Source organism: Ahaetulla prasina, chromosome 2 (genome assembly GCF_028640845.1).
Source record: "Ahaetulla prasina isolate Xishuangbanna chromosome 2, ASM2864084v1, whole genome shotgun sequence".
Classification (NCBI taxonomy): Eukaryota; Metazoa; Chordata; class Lepidosauria; order Squamata; family Colubridae; genus Ahaetulla; species Ahaetulla prasina.
This window is the reverse complement of record NC_080540.1, coordinates 180,977,545-181,001,559: the sequence shown is the minus strand read 5'-3', so window position 1 is coordinate 181,001,559 and position 24,015 is coordinate 180,977,545. Positions and strand designations below refer to the sequence as shown.

The following is a 24,015-nucleotide window of genomic DNA, read 5'->3' as shown; positions in this document are numbered from 1 at the left end:
CTTCTGGCCTTTGGGGTGGCTCTCGCGGCGGCGAGCTCGCGCGGTCGGGGAAACCCTCCCTCCCTCAGCCGAGAAGGCTGGCGGCTCCCCCGCCCCGCCCTCTCACTGCACCGCCAGGGCTTCCCCGCGCCAATGCACAGCCTGGCGGGAGTTACTGCGGCTCACCCGGCTCCCGCCCCAACTGGTGGTGTCGGGGCAGCCGCCGCCGCTTTCTAGCAAAAAGGTCGCTCGCCCAAAACTCCTCGCCTTCTCCTGGGAAGGGCTGGATGGCTAGCCGGGAAGGGTTGAATAAGCCAACCTCCCTCCCTCCCTCCCTCCTCTCCCCCGCAAGCGAAAGAGCGTTTTCCCGTTTCGTCGCTTGGGAGGGAGGAGGAACACGAGCACCGCCTTTCGCGCTGGCATTCCGGGATTTCCCTTTGTTTAGAGCTGGGAATCCTCCTTCCTCAGCGGCCTTTCCCTGCCCCAGTCCTCAGAGCTCTCTCTCCGGATCGCTCTTCTAGTTGACCCTATACTTTAGGCTGGAACAAGCGGTTTGAGAACTGGGTTATTGCTTTACTATCTTCTCTTGCTTTTTCATGCTCGGGCAACCCTGGGCTTTCCTCGAGTCTCATTTCCCACCCTAGGCTTATACTCGAGTCAATAGTTTTTCCCAGTTTTTTGTGGTAAAATTTGGTACCTCGGCTTATATTCGGGTCGGCTTATACTCGAGTATATACGGTAATAACTTGAAGAGGCAATGTTGTTACTTTTCAAGAAAATAGTTATACTTTTCCCAGCTTTACACTTTACCTCTGCTTGTATATTGATCTGTTTTCTGTGCACCATCCCAATTTGTAACATTTTGTTGTTGGTGGATGAAACAAAGAGCAGGATTTAAATCACTGCAGGTACTTCATACTGATTTAGGAATGTAGAAATTGCAATATGCTACAGCAAGATGGCCAGTACATGAATGGGAAACCTCCAGGGGGCTCTAGACTCAGAAGTTGAGAAAAATAACCCAGGAGAAGGTAATGGCAAATACATTCCATGTTGATGGGAAAATTCCACAAATTTGTTCATGAATCCATCAGATGTTGAGCTGGACTCAAGAGAACTATAGAGTGAGACAAATAGAATAGAATAGAATAGAATAGAATAGAATAGAATTTTTTATTAGCCAAGTGTGATTGGACACACAAGGAATTTGTCTTGGTGCATATGCTCTCAGTATACATAAAGAAAAGATACGTTCATCAAGGTACAACATTTACAACACAATTGATGATCAATATATCAATATAAATCATAAGGATTGCCAGCAACAAGTTATAGTCATACAGTCATAAGTGGAAAGAGATTGGTGATGGGAACTATGAAACGATTAATAGTAGTGCAGATTCAGTAAATAGTCTGACAGTGTTGAGGGAATTATTTGTTTAGCAGAGTGATGGCCTTCGGGAAAAAACTGTTCTTGTGTCTAGTTGTTCTGGTGTGCAGTGCTCTATAGCGTCGTTTTGAGGGTAGGAGTTGAAACAGTTTATGTCCAGGATGCGAGGGATCTGCAAATATTTTCACGGCCCTCTTCTTGATTCGTGCAGTATACACGAAATGATAGGCCTTCAGTTTGGTTTTGCCATTTAAAGAACAAAAATACATTCCATTTTATGCCTTAATGGTCATTATTCAGTTTTCACCCAAATTCATAACCCTTGCAAAAACTTCCATGAAAATTGTTATGAGAGTTAGAAGCACACACATTGCAGTGGCTCAAGTCCCAGCCTATAAGACTGGTTGATAGCTGGATTTCTCCCCTTCAAGGTGAATCATTTTTTAAAAACACAGCACTGCCCTCATAGCAATGAAGAGGAAACTGTTTCTGATCTAGGAAATCCTTCATTGGTCATTTTTTCCATATTCTTGATTTTAGGTATCTGAGAGAAGTTGATTCTACAATGACAATAATTGATGTTTCTATGCTGACTGGTTTTCTCCCTGATGCTGAAGACCTTACAAGGGTAGGCAAGCTTTGCATGGGGCTTGAAATGGATGTTTCTATAGTTCTGAAGATGCTGATTTAGAAAATGTGTTACAGTTAATCATTTGCCTATATGGTTAAAACTGCAGAGAGAATGAATGAATCTTCATTACCAGTAAATGAATCAATAAGATGCTGAAATTTATTTCTATGACACGTAAAAAGTGTCTTTTACGTGTCTTTTAATAAAATCAGAAAAGTACATCTTTGTGAATCTAGTCAGTTATTTTAATTTACTTGAAAATTACTCAGATGTTGCATGATTCAGTGGGCAATATATATATTTGGATATAATGTAATGCTGGAACAATGGGAGAATATGTGGATGAAAGGTATAAAATTTACACTAAATTATAATCTTAAAGAAATTTTTTATATGATATCATTGGTATATAACACCAGATAAGTTGTCCAGAATGTATAAAGGTATTTCAAGTGAATGTTGGAAATTTAAATGTAAAGAGGGACCTTTTATCACTTATGGTAGACATGTGATAAAGCAAAGAAATATTGGAGTAGGATTCATATTCTAATACAGAAAATTCTTAAAGTGAATATAAAGATAAAACCAGAAATTTTTCTTCTGGGTCTAATGGAAAAAGATTTGGAAGTTTTTTTTTTAACGTTGATGTTGTTATACGGCAGCAAGATTACCTTACACACAAAAATAGAAGGACACCTTGATTCCTACAATGGATCAATGATTGCAAAAGCTGATGGAGTTAGCAGAGATGGTCAAACTGACTGTTTTGATTAAAGAAAAAATAAGCTGCTCAAAAAAATAAAGGGAACACAAAAATAAGACATCCTACTGGAGATCTGAATGAATGAAATATTCTTATTAAATACTGTACTTTGTTCATTACATAGTTGAATGTGCTGACAACACAATCACACAAAAATTATCAATGGAAATCAAATTGAGCAACCCATGGAGGTCTGGATTTGGAGTTATGCTCAAAATTACAGTGGAAAACAACACTGCAGGCTGATCCAGCTTTGATGTAATGTCCTTAAAACAAGTTGAAATGAGGCTCAGTAGTGCGTTTGGCTTCCACGTGCCTGTATGACCTCCCTACAATGCCTGGACATGCTCCTGATGAGGTGGCGGATGGTCTCCTGAGGGATCTCCTCCCACACCTGGACTAAAGCATCCCCCAACTCCTGGACAGTCTGTGGTGCAATGTGGCGTTGGTGGATGGAGTGAGACATGATGTCCCAGATGTGCTCAATTGGATTCAGGTCTGCGGAATGGGCGGGCCAGTCCATAGCATCAATGCCTTCGTCTTGCAGAAACTGCTGACACACTCCAGCCACATGAGGTCTAGCATTGTCTTGCATTAAGAGGAACCCAGGGCCAACCGCACCAGCATATGATCTCACAAGGGGTCTGAGGATCTCATCCCGGTACCTAATGGCAGTCAGGCTACCTCTGGCAAGCACATGGAGGGCTGTGCGGCCCCCTAAAGAAATACCATCCCACACTATTACTGACCCACTGCCAAACCGGTCATGCTGGAGATGTTGCAGGCAGCAGAATGTTCTCCACGGCATCTCCAGACTCTATCACCTCTGTCACATGTGCTCAGTATGAATCTGCTTTCATCTGTGAAGAGCACAGGGCACCAGTGGCGAAGTTGCCAATCTTGGTGTTCTCTGGCAAATGCCAAACGTCCTGCATGGTGTTGGGCTGTAAGCACAACCCCCACCTGTGGACGTCGGGCCCTCATACCACCCTCATGGAGTCTGTTTCTGACCATTTGAGCAGCCACATGCACATTTGTGGCCCGCTGGAGGTCATTTTGCAGGGCTCTGGCAGTGCTCCTCCTGTCCCTCCTTGCACAAAGGCGGAGGTAGCGGTCCTGCTGCTGGGTTGTTGCCCTCCTACTGCCTCCTCCATGTCTCCTGATGTACTGGCCTGTCTCTTGGTAGCGCCTCCATGCTCTGGACACTACGCTGACAGACACAGCAAACCTTCTTGCTACAGCTCACATTGATGTGCCATCCTGGATGAGCTGCACTACCTGAGCCACTTGTGTGGGTTGTAGACTCCGTCTCATGCTACCAGTAGAGTGATAGCACCGCCAGCATTCAAAAGTGACCAAACCATCAGCCAGAAAGCATAGGAACTGAGAAGTGGTCTGTGGTCACCACCTGCAGAACCACTCCTTTATTGGGGATGTCTTGCTAACTGCCTATGCTTTCCACCTGTTGTCTATTCCATGTGCACAACACCATGTGGAATTGAATGTCAATCAGTGTGGACAGTTTAATTTCACAGAAGTGTGATTGACTTGGAGTGACATTGTATTGTTTAAATGTTCCCTTTATTTTTTTGCACAGTGTATAATTACTTTTGCTTCTACTTGGAAACCACTTCTGGACTTTGTGCTGTGGTAGAAAAAAATGAAATTTTAATTTTGGGTTTTACTGATTAATAGGTTTGTTGTTATAAAAATGGCTAATTTATATTATTAAGTAAAAGTAAAAAAGCTGAGGTTTGATGTTATTATCATTACTACATCAAAGGGAGTCGGAAGTCAATATCTTTTCTTTCTTTTTTCCCCTTGCCTCACACTTTTCCCTTCTCTTTTCATCCTCTGTTTTCCTACTATTTTCTTTTGTACTGCAAAAGTTTATTATAAAATAATAAAAAAAGGAAAAAGGAAATTATTCAGATGTTGACTACAAGCAATGATTTCCATACTGACCCAGAATTTGATTGTGGGAAGAATTTGACTAGAAGAAGGATATGTGGAGTTTCTTTGACAAATTAATTATATTAAAACTCTTTTTGGTTGTCTCTATGTCTCTCAGGGAACCTTGAAAATAATTTCAGATTTTGCTATAAATGTAACACAATGCCAATACAAATAGCTTCAATCATCTGCATTCCATGTATTTGAATCATCTGCAACTACTGAAGTAAATACCATCCTTTCTTTCCTTTCATTGTTTAGCTTTCTAAAGGAGTTGACAGATATATCTCCAAGTTTGAAATTGACAATAAAATGGCTCAGAAAGGAACTGTTATAATTTACTTAGACAAGGTAAATACGTACAGAATGAATTTCTTTGGGTAGTTGCATGGTTGGTTATTTGGTTTGCTTGGCAAAAAAGTGTGTTATACTGAAAAAGATAAGGTGTATATTCAGCAAAATAAACCTACATAATCCATTGTTAACTGCAACAGATCATATATCTAGTAAGAAAGAGATATAATCATATCTTGCAATATGCGATACTTATATTCCAAGACTGCATGTCTGCTATATTTATCCATAATTGGATAAATGTAGTACTGCCTCCTGTCTGTTTGCCATGACTGCAATAAATTACAAGCCACCAGCCCTCGAGCCAGTAAACATATACTGGCCTAAATTATGCTACCAGTCCATATTCTGCCACAATAATGAAGATGGTGAATAGCATTGTCCTTGGTAGATTCCTTCCCTTCCACTAAGCATCATCTGTTATTGGGAGAACATCACTCCTCCTAGCACAGGGCAGGGTGGGGCAGGCTTAAACAAATGCTTAGAACAGCATATCTTGCCATCTGTCAAGTGGCCTGACTTATAAATGGCAGACAGGTATAAGAGGGAAGCATGGGGTGAGCAAGTACACCCCATCCATTTTGAAATCTCAAGCCCACCCTGATATATGTTGGTTCAGCTATTTGGGAACACAACTCTAATACTTTCCTGAAAAATATAAATATGGTTAATGAATAGTTTATCTCACCAGTTAAAGGCATGGAGGGGACTGCAGGTTGAAATAGGAAGGTGTAATTGATAATGAGAGAGCTACATCCCTGACTAATGCAGCAATAGGATGATGGTGCCCAAATAATGATGGTATCCAAGCAAAAGGCCAAAGTTTCAAGTTCTGACCTTGAGGTCTGCAGCACCCAAAGTAACTAGGGAACAGCCAAGGAGAACTAGCATGCTAGAACTGGCTATCAGAGTTGTGGGATTATTATCATGATTTCTAGCAGTTATCCCGATAAAACATCTTGCATTGATAATTAGATATTTTCTCCACTTGCATTAACCTCAGTATAAGCACACCTTGGCCAGAACTTATTTTCTGATATACTTGTAAATTGTAAATTGTTCCTGCATGTGGCTCACAGTTTCTGGTTAAGACAGACTAAAGGGATCTTTCCTTGAACCCACGCCGAAACAGTATTTTCCCCTTCATGCACTGCTCAAGGGGATCTTCAACTTCAGCCTTTAGCACCTATTCCTTTGGAGGGGGGAGGGTCTAGTGACTGTAGTGATTTAATAGAGGGGTAATAGGGGCAGGATGGGAACTGGCAATGGGCTTAGCCAATTTTGTGCCAGTGTAGTTTCCTGCTGGCTCAAAACAGGGAAACAGCACTGTATCTGGGCACTGGGTTTGAGTTTACTTTATTGATTAGCCCTTGGGCCATATCAAAGAGCAGAGTTCCAGACACAAATTATTACTAAAATCTGATAAAAACAATTTAAAATGGAATTGGAATAGAATACGATTTAAAATGAAATTGAAATAAAATACAATAATTTAATATATAGATAAATAAAATATGATAAAATTATATTTCAGTGTCACCCCTACAATCTACCCCAATCAGTCCCACATATGCTGATCTCAAGTGAACCATTTTGCTTAAGTACTGTGCTGTGTTAAATGTTATTTTCATATTCTGGCCACACATAAGGCAAGTTGTTTCGATATGCGGATCCCAATGGTTCATTCATTTGGTATATAGACCAAGGTACCTGTCTCTCACCCTCTTATACGGGGCACTGGGGAAATAGTCTAGGTCACCTAAATGTTCTTTGGAGACATGACAGAATAGTGTGTTCATATTCTAATTTTTGACCAGTATTTTCTGAGGCACAGTTTCAACCTGCTATTCCTCTCATCTTTTCCATTGTTTACTCCTTATTCTGGGAAACCTGGACAGATTTGCAGAATTTAGTTCTTCAATCACTGGGTCAAACCTAAGGAACCTGGAATAAGCAGTTTTCTTGAGGTTATTCGAATGGAATTTGGGTGTGTGTGGAATCTCCATGGATAAACTAGCACTCACAAAATTATCTTTTCTCTCCATCCCAGGTCTCCCACTTGGAGGAGGAATGCCTGCAATTTAAGATTCTCAAGCATTTTGAAGTTGGCTTCATTCAACCAGGATCAGTCAAGGTGTACAGCTACTACAATCTAGGTAATGGCAGTTGTATTGAACACACCTCCCTCTTCCTAATTTCCCTACAACAACCACTCTGTGAAGTGAGTCAGGTTGTGAGAGAATGACTTGGCCAAGGTCGTCCAGTTGGCTTTTATGACTAAGATGGGACTTTACTCATGGTCTCCCCCTTTCTAGCCTGGTGCGTTTACCCTTAGACCACACTGGTCTTTCCAAAGGAACTCAATGGTATTGGAGCTTGGAAAAACTAGGCAAAAAGCCCAACAACAATTGATAGCATATAAAACATTCTTGATTTTCCAAAAATCTCTTTATAACAATTTTATAAAAGCTGAAGAATGAATCATTTGGGAATATTGAAGCTATATTAAAGGTAGTGACACAGAGGTCAGTCCAATGCTTTGGCAGCCTTCTGGTCTGAGCTTCCTTTGGTTGCCTCCTGAGGGGCAGAGAACAAAGCCAGTGACACCAAGACCAAGTTTTTCTCTGCTCTAGTGGGCAACGGGATGCTCATCTTTACGGGGAAATGTGGTACTGAGCTTATCATGGCTGAGAAAGAGTTTTGCCATTCTAATTAGTATTTTGAAAGTTCATTATCATTTTTATTTCTAAATAGCATTTTCACTGCCGTCTTTAACCGTGAAATGTGCAAAATCATGAAAATACTTCAGAGAAAATTACCTGTGAAATCTGTAGCTAGTAGGCAAAATTGCAAAAAAGTCTGTTTGGAAACCATACCCTCAAATGCATACACATTTCTGAAATGTTAAAAGAATACAAAATAACTATGTAAAAAAATCTCCAGTCCAACTAATCAGACCTGACATATTTGCCAAGATAGAAATGATGAGAAACCAGAACCGACAGACACCCATGACCAGTTCTAATTCCCTTTTATTGGCAGCACAAATCAATGAATTCTGCTTTAATTTCAGGAAAGGATGTGCCCATCCAAGACATTCTGCTATGCAAAGCATTTGCACTCATTTTGCATATAGATGCAGCCCTAAGATCGCTTGCTGTGTCAAAGGGCTCAGGCAGGTTACCTAACTTGCCTGGAAGGTCAATTTGTCCCCATTTTGATCTCACTCTCACTAGGTCTTGTTAACTGCAGTGAAAATATGAGATTAATGGCCTGTAGTCTCACTTATAGGGCACTTGTAATCTTTGCCTACCAACACACATGGGATGCTGCAACCTTTCAAAGTTAACAATGGTGCTAAAATAATTTTGTGGCTGATCCTTCAATGACTGTTGTAGTATCTGAGGGTCATGTGATCACATTTTGCAACCTTCTGACAAGCGAAGTCAATGGGGAAACTAGATTCATTTAACAACTATGTCACTAACTTAACACTACAATTATTCACTTAACAACAGTAACAAGAAAGATTGTAAAATGGGGCAAAACTCACTTTTGAGTTTCACTTAGCAACATAAATTGTGGTTGTAAATCGAGGATTACATATATTGGCCTACAGTTTCAATTATAAGGCATCTATAGGCTTCGCTTACTGACAGCCATGGTACAATGATGCTAAAAGAGTAATCTTGTATCTAATCCTTCAGTTTATAACTATTGTAGGATCCTTCAGTCATGTGATGGCCATTTACATCATTTGCAACCAGCATGTTTGCTTGGAATAGCAGAATTAATATGGTAGGGTTTGAAAGGTGGAAGTAAAATTGTATGTCACAATCATGTTATTTTTCACTCTGTGACTGCATCCCTCTGCTTAACGATCAAGGGGATGTAAGGTCATAAATTCAGTTGCAGTCTCAGGATTTTCTGCTTAGCAATCAAATTGCTTGTCCCGATTGTGATTACTAAATGAAAACAATAATGCTATATTTTAGTATTGGTACTGCTAATACCAGAGCCAGGGTATATTATATATAATATTGCACAGAAGCTCCCTAAAGTTGGAGAGTTTAATACTAGAAAAAATTGGTTTTATAACAGACTATAAGAATCATAACTATAGGTAGTCAACTCCAAAAACATCCCATTTGAAAAACTGGATTCAGATTGACAACCATATAGTTTGCTTAATCACCATGTGATTCAACTATTTAGTGACTCATTTAACAACCATAATTAAAATGGTTATAAAACCAAGTTTGGTCATGTGAAGACTCAACATATGACAGCAATGATTTATGATCAGAATTCAGGCCTCAATTGTGGTTATAAGTTGAGGACTACCTATATTTTATGCTATGGAAAATGGCACATACAAGGAGGCATCAGAGGGGGCTAAAATGAGAAATGTAAACATTATATTGTCACACCAGAAGCCCCACACATTTTGTATGTTAATTGTGGCATTGCATGCATGCCCAAAACTTGCAATCCAATACTATTTGACAAAAGGAGCAGAATTCTACAGATGTCCATGTTCCTAACTCCATTAGACAATGGGATATCCTCTCTTATCTCTCTTATTGCATTGTAGGGCTCTGTGCTTCTCAGGTAAATGCATAGCAAAACTCAATCAGCCAATCAACACTCTTAATAAGTTTCCATTGCACTGTCAAGTGACACGTGTCCCAAATTGGAAATCTCCTTGAGAAAAATGGGTTATTCTTTGTCTTTCTAAGTAATTAAATCTATGATCATCATAAATTTCTTTTTTTTTTCCCCGAGCCAGCAAGCAATTTTTTTATTCTCCCCCCCTTTTTTATTATTTTATTTTACACAATCTGACAAACACACAACATATAACATATAAATATTTCCTATTTCTAAACAGCGTTTCTTAATGGTCTTCTTTTGCTTTTATACCTTTTCCCTCTATCACATTTATTATTTTATTTTTTTTCTTATCCCCTTTTCTTTATTTACATTAAATTATCGAAAAGTAGCTTTACTTTTCTAGATTCTTATGTATTTATTATTTACATATTGTACATTCCTAATACATCATAAATTTCTTCCTGTGACATATGGACATAACTTTTAATTCTTCCATTAGATGAACAATGTACCAAGTTCTACCATCCAGATAAAGGAACAGGCCTTCTCAATAAGATATGTGATGGTACCATTTGCCGATGTGCAGAAGGTAAGTTGGGACTTACCAAGCTGGCAAACTGGAAGATAGGCTCAAAATCCAGATGGATCTCAATAGACTTGAACACTGTGTCTTATCTAACAAAATGAAATTCAGTATAGAGAAAAGTTAAGGTTTTATATTTAGGCAAGAAAAACCAAGTACACAGGTATAGTATAGGTGTAGTATAAATCAGGGGTCTCCAACTTTGGCAACTTTAAGACTTGTGGACTTCAACTCCCAGAATTCCTCAGCCAGCAAAGCTCTGGGAGTTGAAGTCCGCAAGTCTTAAAGTTGCCAAGGTTGGAGACACCTGGTATAAGTGGTGCCTGATTCAATAGTATAGTTTTCATGTCAAACGATCTAAGTGCCAAAGCCCACTGCAACTACATCGCCAAAAAGGCTTTAAGAGTTGTAAACTTAATCTTGCATAGCTTCTTCTCCAGAAAGATTACACTACTAACCAGAGTATACAAAACATTTGCTAGACCAATTCTCGAATACAGCTCACCTGTCTGGAACCCACACCTCATTTTGGACATTAATACAATTGAGCATGTCCAAAAATATTTTACAAGAAGAGTTCTCCACTCCTCTGATCACAACAAAATACCTTATGCCACCAGACTTGAAATCCTGGGTTTAGAAAATTTAGAACTCCGCCGCCTTTGGCATGACCTGAGTATAACTTATAAAATCATCTGCTACAATGTCCTTCCTGTCGAAGACTACTTCAGCTTCAATCTCAACAATACACGAGCACACAATAGATTTAAACTTAATGTGAACCGCTCCAATCTTGATTGTAAAAAATATGATTTCTGTAACAGAGTTGTTAATGCCTGGAATGCACTACCTGACTCTGTGGTCTCTTCCCAAAATCCCCAAAGCTTTAACCAAAGACTATCTACTATTGACCTCACCCCATTCCTAAGAGGTCTGTAAGGGGCGTGCATAAAAGCACCAGCGTGCCTACCGTTCCTGTCCTAATGTTCCCTTCGATTGTATCCAGTTCGTATGGTTATTTCATGCTTATACTTATATATACTGTTGTGTTTGACAAATAAATAAATAAACAAACAAACAAACAAACTGCGACAAGGATCTTGGAGTCCTAGTGGACAATCACTTAAATATGAGCCAGCAGTGTGCTGCAGCTACCAAAAAAGCCAACACAGTCCTAGTCTACATTAACAGAGGGATAGAATCAAGATCATGTGAAGTGTTAGTACTACTGTGTAATGCCTTAGTAAGACCACACTTAGAATACTGCATCCAATTTAGGTCACCACAATATAAAAAAGATGTTGAACCTCTGAAAAGAATGCAGAGAAGATCAACAAAAATTATTAGCTGGAGGCTAAAACATATGAAGAATTGTTGCAGGAATTAAATAGTCTATCTAGTGAAAAGAAGGATTGGGGTGACATGATAGCAATGTTCCAATATCTAAGGGTCTGTCACAAAGAAGAGAGGCTCAGCCTATTCTCCAAAGCACTTGAAGGTAAGACAAGAAGCAATGGATGGAAAGTAATCAAGGAGAGAAGCAACCTGGAATTAAGGAGAAATTTCCTAACATTTAGAATTAATCAGTGGAATGACTTGCCTCCAGAAAATGGTTGCTCCAACACTGAAGGTTTTTAAAAAGAGATTGGACAATGTCTGAAATGGTATAGGGTTTCCTGCCTGAACAGGGGGTTGGACCTCCAAGTTCCCTCCCAACTCTATTATTCTGTTATTACTGAATTATTATTTCAGAACATAATAAACTTTATGTCAAAGGTGTTAGAGTTGCCTTTGAAAAACCCAGTGTTTTCTTTGCTCCTTAAATATAGTACAAATCTTATCTGATTTTCTCTTCAGAAAAAAATAAGACAACAAGCATTTGAAATGCCACATTATCAAGTAATTATGTAATTAGCTCTAGATAGTAGAGTCTTGCATTTAAATTAGTGTTACTTTTTTCTGATTATCAAACACAGATGACTTCTAAAAATGAGATGTTACCTGCTCTCTGCTGGCTACTTTTTGCCCTATGTCTTTTAAATCAGAACATGTATCCTCAACAGTCAGTCCAACATTCTGTCTTCTCTTTTCTCCCCTTGAAGAAACCTGTTCCTTGCTCAAACAGCAGAAGGATATTAATTTGAGGTTCCGAATTGGAAAAGCCTGCGATCCAAGTGTGGATTATGGTATTTATATTGTAGAATCTTATTAATAAGGTAGTGGTGTCTTTCATTGTTAATGGTCTACATCTAATTAACAAAACGTCATGATTTGGAGCAGCCATTTTGAATTTATTCATAAAATGGATTTTTTTACCCTCAGAATACACAACTTCATCCTGCAGTGATATTTTTCTAGTTAACATGGTGATACCTGTGTCAAGGTTTCAAGTAATACACCCATAGCAAACAGGACTCTGAGGCAAGCAGTTTCTTCAATGAACAAGTTTACTGGATATATCATATTGGCCCAGACTGGTGAAAACCAACTCTAAAGGTCCCCACAGTTTTCACTTAATTAAAACTAAAGGTTTCTCCCCTTTTCCCAAGCAATCAATCACATGGTCCAATCAAAGTGCTGTCCTGTTGCTTGGAAACTATACTCCTCCTCTCTTCAGCCATCTGTGGGAATGTCCTTGGTTCTCAGGAGAAACTATTTTGTTTTCGCTACAAAACCTCAACTATCTCTATTCCCCTCTCCTTATCCCTCATCACCATTGTGGCAACAATGAAGCCTCCAAGATAGTCTCAGTCAGACTAGTTTCAGAGTTTGTTGCTGTGTTATTGATCTTCCAGTGTAGCATAATGATTCATGGCTCCTAAAAATAGATCTGTATCAATGAGTAAGCAGAGCCCAAACACTGAGATTCAGAGAACATTTCCATGCTGCACACACTCACTGTTTTCACTCTCAATTCTTCAAAAAGCAACATGAAGCCAAAGTGCAGTAATCTGCATGGACCCAACTTCAAAACCCAGAGCTTAAACACTACATTGCTGTGAAGTGGAGTGAGGAAAAAGTTTTCACAAAAGGGGGAAAGGACTTCTTGGAAGCTTAGACCTGCGAGGTAGCCCAGACAGGAAGAGCAACCAGGCACATCAGCAGAATCTTTAGCATAAGGTTACATTAAACAGATTCATGCAAACTGAAAGTATTTCTCCCATCCTCTTTTTCTATTCTCTGGAAAACTAGGGAGGGTCTCCTCTGAAATACTTCCTATGTTTTTCCCACACCCACAAAATGAGCTGCCTCTCATCAAACCATTGCCTAGGTAGGCTGCATGCCTTCTTCTTGTCTCCCAAGGTCATTCCAACAAACCTGTAATGGTATCTGGGTATCTTGTAATGGTGCCTTGGGAGATGGCTAGACAAGGGGCAGCTTAGCCTACACAAAAGGAATTCAAGTGCAGCAAATTCCCAAAAGACCCTCTCTAGTTTGTTGGGCTGTAAAAGGGACAGGAAAGTAATGAGGCTTCCAGTTGACGTCATGGCAAGAATGGCTGTAAAATAGCGGGTGTTGTGTCTTTGGCTCCCGAGCCTGGCCTCTTGGCAAAGAGTGACTCAGAGAGTGAGGGGGAAGAGCCGAAAGGGCTTCCCTCTGCAGGACCTTCCTCTCTGGCTCCACTCCAGGTTCCAGAGGCAGGCCAGGTGGAGGAGATGACGAGGCCTTTTTCTCCCACACTTTCCGCCTCCCAGGCAACGCCTCAAGACCCAGCTGCTGACAATCATTCCTGGTTAAATCCCAGGCATTGCAGAAAGGAGAGGCGGGAACAACAAAAGAAGGGGTGGGGCAGGCCTAGAGAGTGCTGAGTCATGGAGCCACATCCCACAGGGTATAAAAGCAGGAGGAGCTGCTCTATAGCTTCTTGTGATGGACAAAAACTGACTCTTGGAAACTTTGGCTGTAATATTTCGAGACTAAGAATTTGGCTTCTGGATTTCTGTTTATTTCTGAACTCTTACGCTGGCTTCTGAGGAGATAAGAGAACTTGGCAGGCAATCGCAGGTTCGTTTCCAGAACTGATATCTGTCGTAGGAATAAATTGCTGGCAGATATAGTCAGCTCACGTGTCTTCTTGTTTGTGGTTGGTGGGGGGGGGGACAGAACAGTGGGCTCTCCCGAGCCTTGCAAAATCCAGCCAGTAACCGCAGTTGGGAGACCCTACAGGGTCATAGCCACTTTGTAGGGGTGGTAAAGAAAGGAGAGGCACTTTGCTGACCAAAAGGAACTCACAATTTCCTTGTTAGGTCCAAGGTTAAGCAAGCTCTCCCAAACAGCAGCAGGGATGGCAGCCATTTTTGGCAGTCACAAAGCTGGAACAATCAGGATTGTAAGATTTGTGCTGGAGCAGATCATGGACAGAGCATTGAAACTGGGTGAGATAATTACCAACTTTTACTCTAAAGACCTGATTTAAGTACAAGAATTTTAAAAGAGAACTTCCAAACCTAAGAAAGTGGCAATTAAATACACAGAGAGAGAAAAAGTAAAAAAAACTGAAAATCAAGAGGTGAAAGAAGCCCAAGGGAAGCTTTAAATCACAGAAAGCCTGAAAAAAGCTTTAACAATTTGAAAAGTGATTTTTGGGAGAAACTGTTTTGCTTATTTGTATCTCTAAACCCCCTGAATTTATTGGATAATCAGCTGTTTTTGACAGATTTGTTTAAGGTTGGATTTGGGAACAAGAGAGCCATCTATTGGAAGAGGAGAAATACTACAGCACTATAGTTGCAGTATACTTAGTGAAAGTGAACTCAATACACACAAAGTCTAATACACAGAATAGAAGTAACAACATCTGAAAGATGGCCTGACCTTGACTTTATGTTAGAAGACGATTTGGATAATCTGAGAAAACTTAATGAGTTTTTTTCCCCTTCTGAAGATTTCTAAAAGGAACTAACTTGCAAATAACTAAATTTCATTAAAATTGGCTATTGGATTATGGATCTGAAAGATTGGAGGAATCTAGTGGATTAATTTGGATTTGGACTACTAATGTTATTTGACAGAACATTCTATGAGACAAAAGAAGAAAGGTGATAGAAGAAAAGAGAAAAGAAGGAAAGTTAAATAAGACTTTAAAATTTGGGCAATTGGGAAGATATATATAATTGGAAAATTATAAGGTTGTAAATCACTAAAGAATTTTAAAGACTGCATTTTGGAGGTATAATTTTGGGTTTGATGAAATTTTATTAAGCAGGAGTTTTTAAATATTGAGATGTTGGAACTATAGAAATATACTGAGTAATTTTTTATTAAATTGTTATAAAATGGATTTACAGGGAATGATAGAAGCACATGAAGAAATATTCTTGCTGTTAAAAAGTGTGTGAATTTTTAAAGAACAATAAGGAGTCAAGGGGATTATCTAAAGACACAGAAATGAATGTAGAAGTCACTCAAACAATTGGGGGAAAAAGAGCAAACACCTGTGCCTCACTGATTATGCCACTCATGGTGAAAAATAATCAGCTGTCTTAATGAGTATTGTTTCTGTCTTTGTTCTTAAAAGTCTACAAAACCAAACTGCTTCGAATAGAAGAAAAAGATGGCAATGATATCTATGTCATGGATGTTTTAGAAATTATTAAAAGAGGTAAGAAATTTTCCCTAAAACAAACATTTTCTTTAAATCTGAAAGTTCATTTGAACCCTATTTGAAAGTTTACATTAGTCTATTTAATTTGATTTAATTTAATTTATTCAGTTTAAGTGCCACCTCATTCTTAGTTGATTCTGGGCAATATGGAATAAAATCAAACAAAATAATAAATGCAATATGGTAAAATTACTAACTTAATAGAAAAAAAGAATAAAGATCAAAAACAGATGCTGAATCCAGTTGATCCATATCCCCAAACGTGTCAGATAGAAGCCCAATCACCCCAAGGGCTTGAAGCCAACTCTTGAAGCTTTCTAGAGAAGGCCAGCAGGGTGGGAGTTACTGAGATATTTTTATTTTATTTATTTATTTTATTTTATTAAATTTTTATACCGCCCTTCTCCCGAAGGACTCAGGGCGGTGTACAGCCAGAATAAAAACAAAATATATACAATTTAAAACAACATTTAAAAAGAGCAAATTTTAAAGGCTGATTATTAAAATTTAGATTTAAAAATTTAAAAATATTAAGAATACCCAATTAAAATTCAACACTAATTATGCCAGTCCCGCTTTAATAAATAAATATGTTTTGAGCTCATGACGGAAGGTCCGAAGATCAGACACTTGACGCAGGCCAGGGGGAAGTTCGTTCCAGAGTGTCACTGCCCCCACAGAGAAGGCCCTACTCCTGGGGGCCGCCAGCCGACACTGTTTGGCAGACGGCACCCTGAGGAGACCCTCTCTGTGAGAGCGTACGGGTCGGTGGGAGGCAAAGGGTAACAGCAGGCGGTCTCGTAAGTACCCGGGTCCTAAGCCATGGAGCGCTTTAAAGATAGTTACCAAAATCTTGAAGCGCACCCGAAAGACCACAGGAAGCCAGTGCAAGCTACGGAGCAGCGATGTCACGTAGGAGCCACGAGCGGCTCCCGTTACTACTCGCGCAGCCGCATTCTGGACTAACTGCAGCCTCCGGGTGCACTTCAAGGGCAGCCCCATGTAGAGAGCATTGCAATAATCCAGCCTAGACGTAACCAGAGCGTGAGTGACAGTGCATAAGGCATCCCGGTCAAGGAAGGGACGCAACTGGCGAACCAAGCGAACTTGGTAAAAGGCCCTCCTGGCGACGGCCGCCAGGTGTTCATCAAAAGACAGCCGTCCATCCAGGAGGACGCCCAAGTTGCGAACCACCTCCTTTGGGGCCACTAACTGCTTCAACAGCCAGCTGGGGATGCAGCTGACTGTACCGGGATGCCGGCATCCACAGCCACTCCGTCTTGGAGGGATTGAGCTTGAGTCTGTTTCTCCCCATCCAGACCCGTACAGCTTCCAGGCACCGGGACAGCACTTCGACCGCTTCGTTGGAGTGGTCCGGGGTGGAAAAGTACAGCTGAGTATCATCAGCTTACAGATGATAGCTCACCCCGAAACCACTGATGACCTCACCCAGTGGCTTCATATAGATGTTGAACAGGGTAGGTGAGAGAATCGACCCCTGAGGCACCCCACAAGTGAGACGCCTCAAGGACGACCTCTGCCCCCCTGTCAACACCGTCTGCGACCAGTCAGAGAGATAGGAGGAGAACCACCGATAAACGGTGCCCCCCACTCCCAATCCCTCCAACCGATGCAGCAGGATACCATGGTCGATGGTATCAAAAGCCGCTGAGAGATCTAATAGGACCAAGTCAGAGGAGCAACCCCTGTCCCTGTCCCTCCAGAGGTCATCCACCAACGCGACCAAAGCCATCTCCGTGCTATAACCGGGTCGGAAGCCGGACTGGAATGGGTCTAGATAGACAGCTTCCTCCAGGTGCCGGGGGAGCTGCCATGCAACCACACTCTCTACAACCTTCGCCAAAAAGTGAAGATTGGAGACTGGACGATAATTTCCCAAAATAGCTGGGTCCAGGGAAGGCTTCTTGAGGAGTGGTCTCACCACCGCCTCTTTCAAGGCGGCGGGGAAAACCCCTTCCATCAAAGAAGCATTTATAATCCCCTGGAGCCAGCCTCGTGTCACTTCCTGAGCAGCCAGCACTAACCAGGAAGGGCACGGGTCCAGTAAACATGTAGTTGCATGTAACCTCCCCAGCAACCTGTCCATGTCCTCGGGAGCCACAGAATCAAACTCATCCCAAATAACCTCAACAAGACGTGTCTCCGTCATCTCAGCTGGATCCTCGCAATCTTGGTCCAAACTATCCCGGAGCTGAACGATTTTATCGTATAGATAACCGTTAAACTCCTCAGCTCGTCCCTGTAAGGGGTCATCCCGTCCCTCTTGATGGAGGAGGGAACGGGTCACCCGAAACAGGGCGGCCGGGCGGTTATCTGCCGATGCAATGAGGGTGGAACGAGAACGCCGCCTCCCTCATTGCCACTAGGTAGGTCCTAGTAAAGGACCTCACTAGTGTCCGATCAGCCTCGGAACAGCTAGACCTCCAAGTACTCTCTAGGCGTCTTCTCCGGCGTTTCATCTCTCTCAGCTCCTCGGCTGGGGGGATAACTTCACCTACCTGCTGAATTTTCATCTCTATGATCAGAATCTCAGTGTTTCCCAGAATTTTCTTTGAGTAAGAATGCTGTAGTTCTGTCAAAAAGTAAAAGAGGGCAGCCATTAAAAACCTCAAGTGTCAGTAGGACATATTTTATTGCACAGAAGCTCACATTTCTATGGAACAGTAAAGTATTTCCCATTGGCAGTCAGATAGACGTTCTCTCAAAATGTGTATGAATTAATATTTCCCAAAAAAATTTGTAACACTTTAGGATTCATCATCCTCACAAATGGGTTTCAGTAATTCCTTCAAACTTCCCTTATTCATGAATTATCAAAAGAAATAATGGGATTTCGGTCTGCTTTCTTAAAACAAAGTCTCCCTTTTAATGCTTCTTGTTACAATAAGGATGCAGAAATAGATGCAGGTCTGGTGATTCTTTTGCTTGTAAGAAGAGCATGCCCTTAAATTGATCTCTTCACTCTTTTTCTGTGTTTTAAAGAGAGGAAACCTCTTATTCCTCATCATTGTTATCATTGTTATTCAAACTCACCACAAGGTTTTTCTAAACAGAATGTTTCTGTTTTAGATAAGGATTCAGGATTTTGTCTGTGAGGATGCGGAACTAGGGATGAGTTACATCAGAAAAAGAGGGAGGAGCCATTTTTATCATTTTACCAGTGTTCTGTATCCTGATCAATCTGTTCCAGTGAATCAGAAGATCCTCCAACCAATGTGGGAAGGATCTGTTGTAGAGGGGCTGCCAATGGCCGTCCTTCCCTCTTTAAAAATGGCCTTCTTTTCACTTCTGTTGATAGGAATCTTCCCTGGATGATCTGCAGGCAGATGAGGTTAGCCTGAAAAATGCTCTAGTACTGAGATATGCTTTTTCAGGGTCAGGTGCTGCAGTATCTGTGTTGCGTATAATTGGCCTCTCTGAGGAAAAAGGTAGAGCTGAGAAGATGGTTTGTTTGCCCCAGGGTGATAAATATGGACCAATAGCAGATGAAGAAAGGGCCAATGGACCCACTCAGCTATTCCCTCTTCTCTGGTTACTTAACATTACTTGCCAATGTAAGACTATAACACTTTCGAAATATTTATTCAGATTCTATCTAATTTCTGCAGGTACTGATCGAAATCCACAAGCAAAGGCCCGCCAGTATGTAAGTCAAAGGAAATGTCAGGAGGCTCTGAATTTGAAGCTGGACAACGATTATTTGATCTGGGGTCTCAGCAGTGACCTGTGGCATATAAAAGATGAGTACGTATTTCACTATTTTTTTTAATTGTCTAAAATTTTATAGACTTTGTTTTTCTGCTATCAAATCCATAGAACCTAACAATATATTTACAGTACCATAGAATGTTGTGTTACATCTTTGAAAGCAGCCCTAATCTGAATCTATTATGATGATAATGATGCTACTGGTTCAGATGAGTCCAGCTTTTGGCAATTTTATAGTTCAGGTCCCAAAAGTGCTTTTTCAAAAGGCAACTGGACTTTTCAAAACCTTTTGAAAAAGCACCTTTGGGACAATCATGACCTGGATGACTGAGAATCTCCATAGACATTTAGCTAATGGTACAGGTCTCTCCTTATCTTAAGATCTCGCATTATTTATTTGAGTTTTTCTATGGTCTGGCTAGTGTCAGCTTTGATAGTGTTCAGCCACCATGTTCTTTGATGCCCTGGTTTCCTAAAAGGAAAACTAATGCTAACTGTTCCAAACAAAATTGCTTTCTCTAGTGAATTCCCCCGCATGGCATACCAAAGTAAGTGAGATGCACTTTTGTGATTTTTACCTTCTAGTGACATTTCTGGTGTCATGGGCTCCAGTACTCATGTTTGCTGTCCAAGGAGTACTAACGAGCTTTCTCTAGCACCAGAGCTCAAACAAGATATTTTCTTCCTGTGATGCTTTTTTAAGGCCCAGCTTTCACAACCATAACTAGTTTCAGGGAATATAATAGAGGGAACTAATTGCCAGTCTGATGTCTTTGCTTTTCCATATTTGGCTCATGTTCATCATTGCTGTGCAACCCGGGGCAACCCAATGTTTTATTTCTGGGCTGCATTCACAGCTTTGAGCTACTTGCGATCCTAGGAAAGTGAATTTTTCATACATTCGATCTCTTCCCCAACAATTTCTATTTTGATATTTCCCTTCCTTACAGTAGTCATGAGCTTGGTCTTTTTGATATTCAGGAAGAGACCAAAATTCTTACTTCTTCGATTTTATTGAATAAATAACAGAATAAGAGTTGGAAGGGACTTTGAAGTCTTTTAGTCCCTATACCATTCTAGATAAATAGCAATCCAAGCTCTTCTTAAAACCCTCCGGTGATGGAGCATCCCCGAATTCTGAAGGCAAAACATTCCACTGATTAATTGTTCTCACTGTCAGGAAATTTCTCCTTAGTTTAGGTTGCTTCTCTCCTTGATTAGTTTACATCCATTGCTGCTTTTCCTGCCTTCCTGTGCTTTGGAAAATAGGCCGGCCCTCTCTTTTTTGTGGCAGCCCCTCAAATATTGGAATACTGCTATCATGTCATCTCAGTCCTTCTTTTCACCAGACTAGACATACCCAATTCTTGCAACTGTTCTTCATATGTTTTAGCCTCTAGTCCCCTAATCATCTTTGTTGTTCTTTTCTGCGCTCTTATCTTTTTTATATTGTGGTGACCAAAATTGAATGAAGTCATTATAAAGTGGCACTTCATGTGATCTTGATTCTATCCTTCTGTTAATGCAGCCTAGAATTGCAGTGGCCTTTTTGGTGGCTGCAGCGCATGTAAATGATCTTTCGATATTCCCAATATTTTTTTCCATGATCCAGAGCAGATTTGCAATATGGTCATGGGTACCACAACCCCTTGAGAAGCTGGCTTGGATCTCTGGTAATTCTCTTTCAATGATAGATGCTAGGTATTGTTGCATTATTTTAAGCAGAACCTTCCTGATTTAAGAAATGAGAGCAATTGTATGATAATTGGAGCAATCAAAGGGGGAGTCACCTTTTCTTTTTTTTTTTGGCAGTGAAAACTGGGCATTTCCAATCTTGTGGCCATGTGTTGGTTCCCCAGATTTTATGGCACAGGTCTCTAATCACTGGGAGTTCAGGTGTAAGGGTCTGACTCTCCTCTTCATTCAAGAGAGCAAAACTCTTGAAACAATTAAAATTTCAAAAGGAATATATTATTGAAAGAAAAGGGATTGTAAGACAAAGGAAGCAGGATCTGAGGTTTTCTGCATAATTCAGTTAGGATAAAGCATTAGAAACCCCTCCCCTCAGTTCGGTGTTGAATAAGCCAATCCACAGGTGCAAAGTTGTTTTGATAATCTCAGGCTGAGAAGGTGATAAGAAATTGTTCCTGGGCATCTCTTGTTGGAGGCTTCGGAACTCAGACAAAATAGATGGCCCTCTCCCCCCCTTACATTCCCAAGAAGGTAAATTGAAGTACAGGATATATAAGATAAAAGTAAAGGTTCCCCTCGCACATACGTGCTAGTCGTTGCCAACTCTAGGGGGTGGTGCTCATCTCCGTTTCAAAGCCGAAGAGCCAGTGCAGTCCGAAGATGTCTCCGTCGTCATGTGGCCGGCATGACTCAACACCAAAGGCGCACGGAACGCTGTTACCTTCCCACCAAAGGTGGTCCCTATTTTTTCTACTTGCATTTTTACGTACTTTCGAAACTGCTAGGTTGGCAGAAGCTGGGACAGGTAACGGGAGCTCACCCCGTTACACGGCAGCACTAGGGATTTGAACCACTGAGCTGGTGACCTTTCGATCAACAAGCTCAACGTCCTAGCCGCTGAGCGTGTATATACAGGATATATAGGCATCAGGAAAAAGGTTATAAACTGAGGAATGCACCCAGCCCCCCTCCTGACAAGAATGGCAGTGTCCTGATAGGGATCTATGGGACCTGACAACAAATCTCAGTAATTCTGGAGGGATAGTGTCAACACCTGGAGTCTTGTTGTTTGGGAGTTGGTTCATCGTCCATATGATCTCTTACTCAAGGATAGCCGGTTCTATTTCTATGTCTTGCCTCCTCATCCTGAGACTGGGCCCCTTTGCTACCTGCATACAGCTGTTCTGTATATTCTCGTCATCTGTTCTCGATATCTTATTGGTCAGACAGTTTTTTCCCTCACTTGTTTTTAATGATGCCTTTTTGAGCAATAAATGATCCTCTGATCTTTTTGACTTGCCTAAAAGCATTCTTGGTGTGACCCTTCATAGTCTGCATAGTCAAGCTGTTTTCATCGCTCATCCGGTAAACTTCTTTGTTCTTTCTTACTGTCTTCTGGAAAGCTGCATTCAGTCTTCCTGCTTCTTCCCATTTGCCTGCTGCTTTGGTTGCTTTTCTTTGCTCAGCTATTTTGATGGTTTCAAGAGCCACCTGCACTTTTTCTCTGGCTTCTTGTGTGGTATTTTCTGCAAGGATGAAATGATTAAAATGTATAAATAGGTTCAATCCAAGCCTAGCACATTGCTCCAACAGGAGACAGTCAAACTAACTTCCTTGCAGAGCTAAATTTTAAGCTATCCTGTTTCCTCTTTCCAGAATTTCCTATCTCATTACAAAGAACACCTGGATTGAGAGATGGCCAAATGAAGAAGAATGTCAGGATGAAGAATTCCAGAATATATGTGAAGACATTGCCCAGTTGTCTGACCAATTAAGTATTTTTGGATGCCCCAATTAATGTTTAGAAAAATCAATGATAGGAAGAAAATTCTCAGAAGACAGATTTTTGAGTAATACATATATGTTACTTTGTCTCTGAATTTTTTAGTTTTCTGTCATTTGCTGTGCTATTTGCCTTTAAATTGTTTATTCATAAAATAAACAATTGATTTCTTATTTGGTGTCCTGTTGATTATTAATAAGCAATGATGTTTCAGGATTACTTTTTTTTCTTCTTCTTCTGATCCATCTAATAACTGAAGTTCTCTGAGAAGATTATAACGTACTGTTTTAGTGATGGATGGATGGATGAGTTGGTGGGTGAATATTAACTGGGATTGGTGAGGTTGGGGGGAAAAAATAGATGGCACAGCTTAACACTATGCAGAATAGAAATTTACTTCTTTGTAATTTTATCCCAGTAACTAGAATAGATAGATGTCTGCATTTTGCTGAGCTTCTACCAAAGGCCTCTGTGGCTCAGACTGGTAAGACAGTCTGTTATTAACAGCAGCTGCTTGCAATTACTGCAGGTTCAAGCCCCACCAGGCCCAAGGTTGACTCAGCCTTCCATCCTTTATAAGGTAGGTAAAATGAGGACCCAGATTGTTGGGGGCAATAAGTTGACTTTGTATGTAATATAAAAATGGATGAAGACTATTGCTTGACATGTGGCGGCACCAGCCCTTTGGAATGAGCTTCCTCCAGGATTACGACAACTCCCTGACCTCCGGACCTTCAGACGTGAACTGAAGACTCTATTATTTCAGCGTGCGGGACTAGCCTAAGAACAAAATGTTTTAGCTAAATTTTAATGGGGGCTTTATTGGTTTTTACTGTTTTAGTGATCAGGCTATGATAATATTTAGTTTTAATCTGGGTTTTAAGGTTTATTTATTATATTGTTTTTATATTGTTTTAATATGCCTGTGAACCGCCCTGA

General features: G+C 40.6%; 1 protein-coding gene across 1 annotated transcript in view; it reads left to right on the top strand.

Moving 5' to 3' along the window:
* LOC131192086 (complement C3-like) overlaps positions 1 to 23,188 on the top strand; it is a 172,135-nt gene extending 148,947 nt beyond the window's left edge. The window contains exons 33-40 of the mRNA XM_058170905.1: positions 1,910 to 1,997; positions 4,978 to 5,067; positions 7,121 to 7,226; positions 10,184 to 10,273; positions 12,370 to 12,453; positions 15,786 to 15,869; positions 19,502 to 19,637; positions 22,950 to 23,188. Of these exons, the coding sequence (XP_058026888.1) occupies positions 1,910 to 1,997; positions 4,978 to 5,067; positions 7,121 to 7,226; positions 10,184 to 10,273; positions 12,370 to 12,453; positions 15,786 to 15,869; positions 19,502 to 19,637; positions 22,950 to 23,091 (820 nt within the window). The 3' untranslated portion in view covers positions 23,092 to 23,188. The remainder of the gene's footprint in view (positions 1 to 1,909; positions 1,998 to 4,977; positions 5,068 to 7,120; positions 7,227 to 10,183; positions 10,274 to 12,369; positions 12,454 to 15,785; positions 15,870 to 19,501; positions 19,638 to 22,949) is intronic.
* The last annotated feature ends 827 nt before the right edge of the window (positions 23,189 to 24,015 follow it).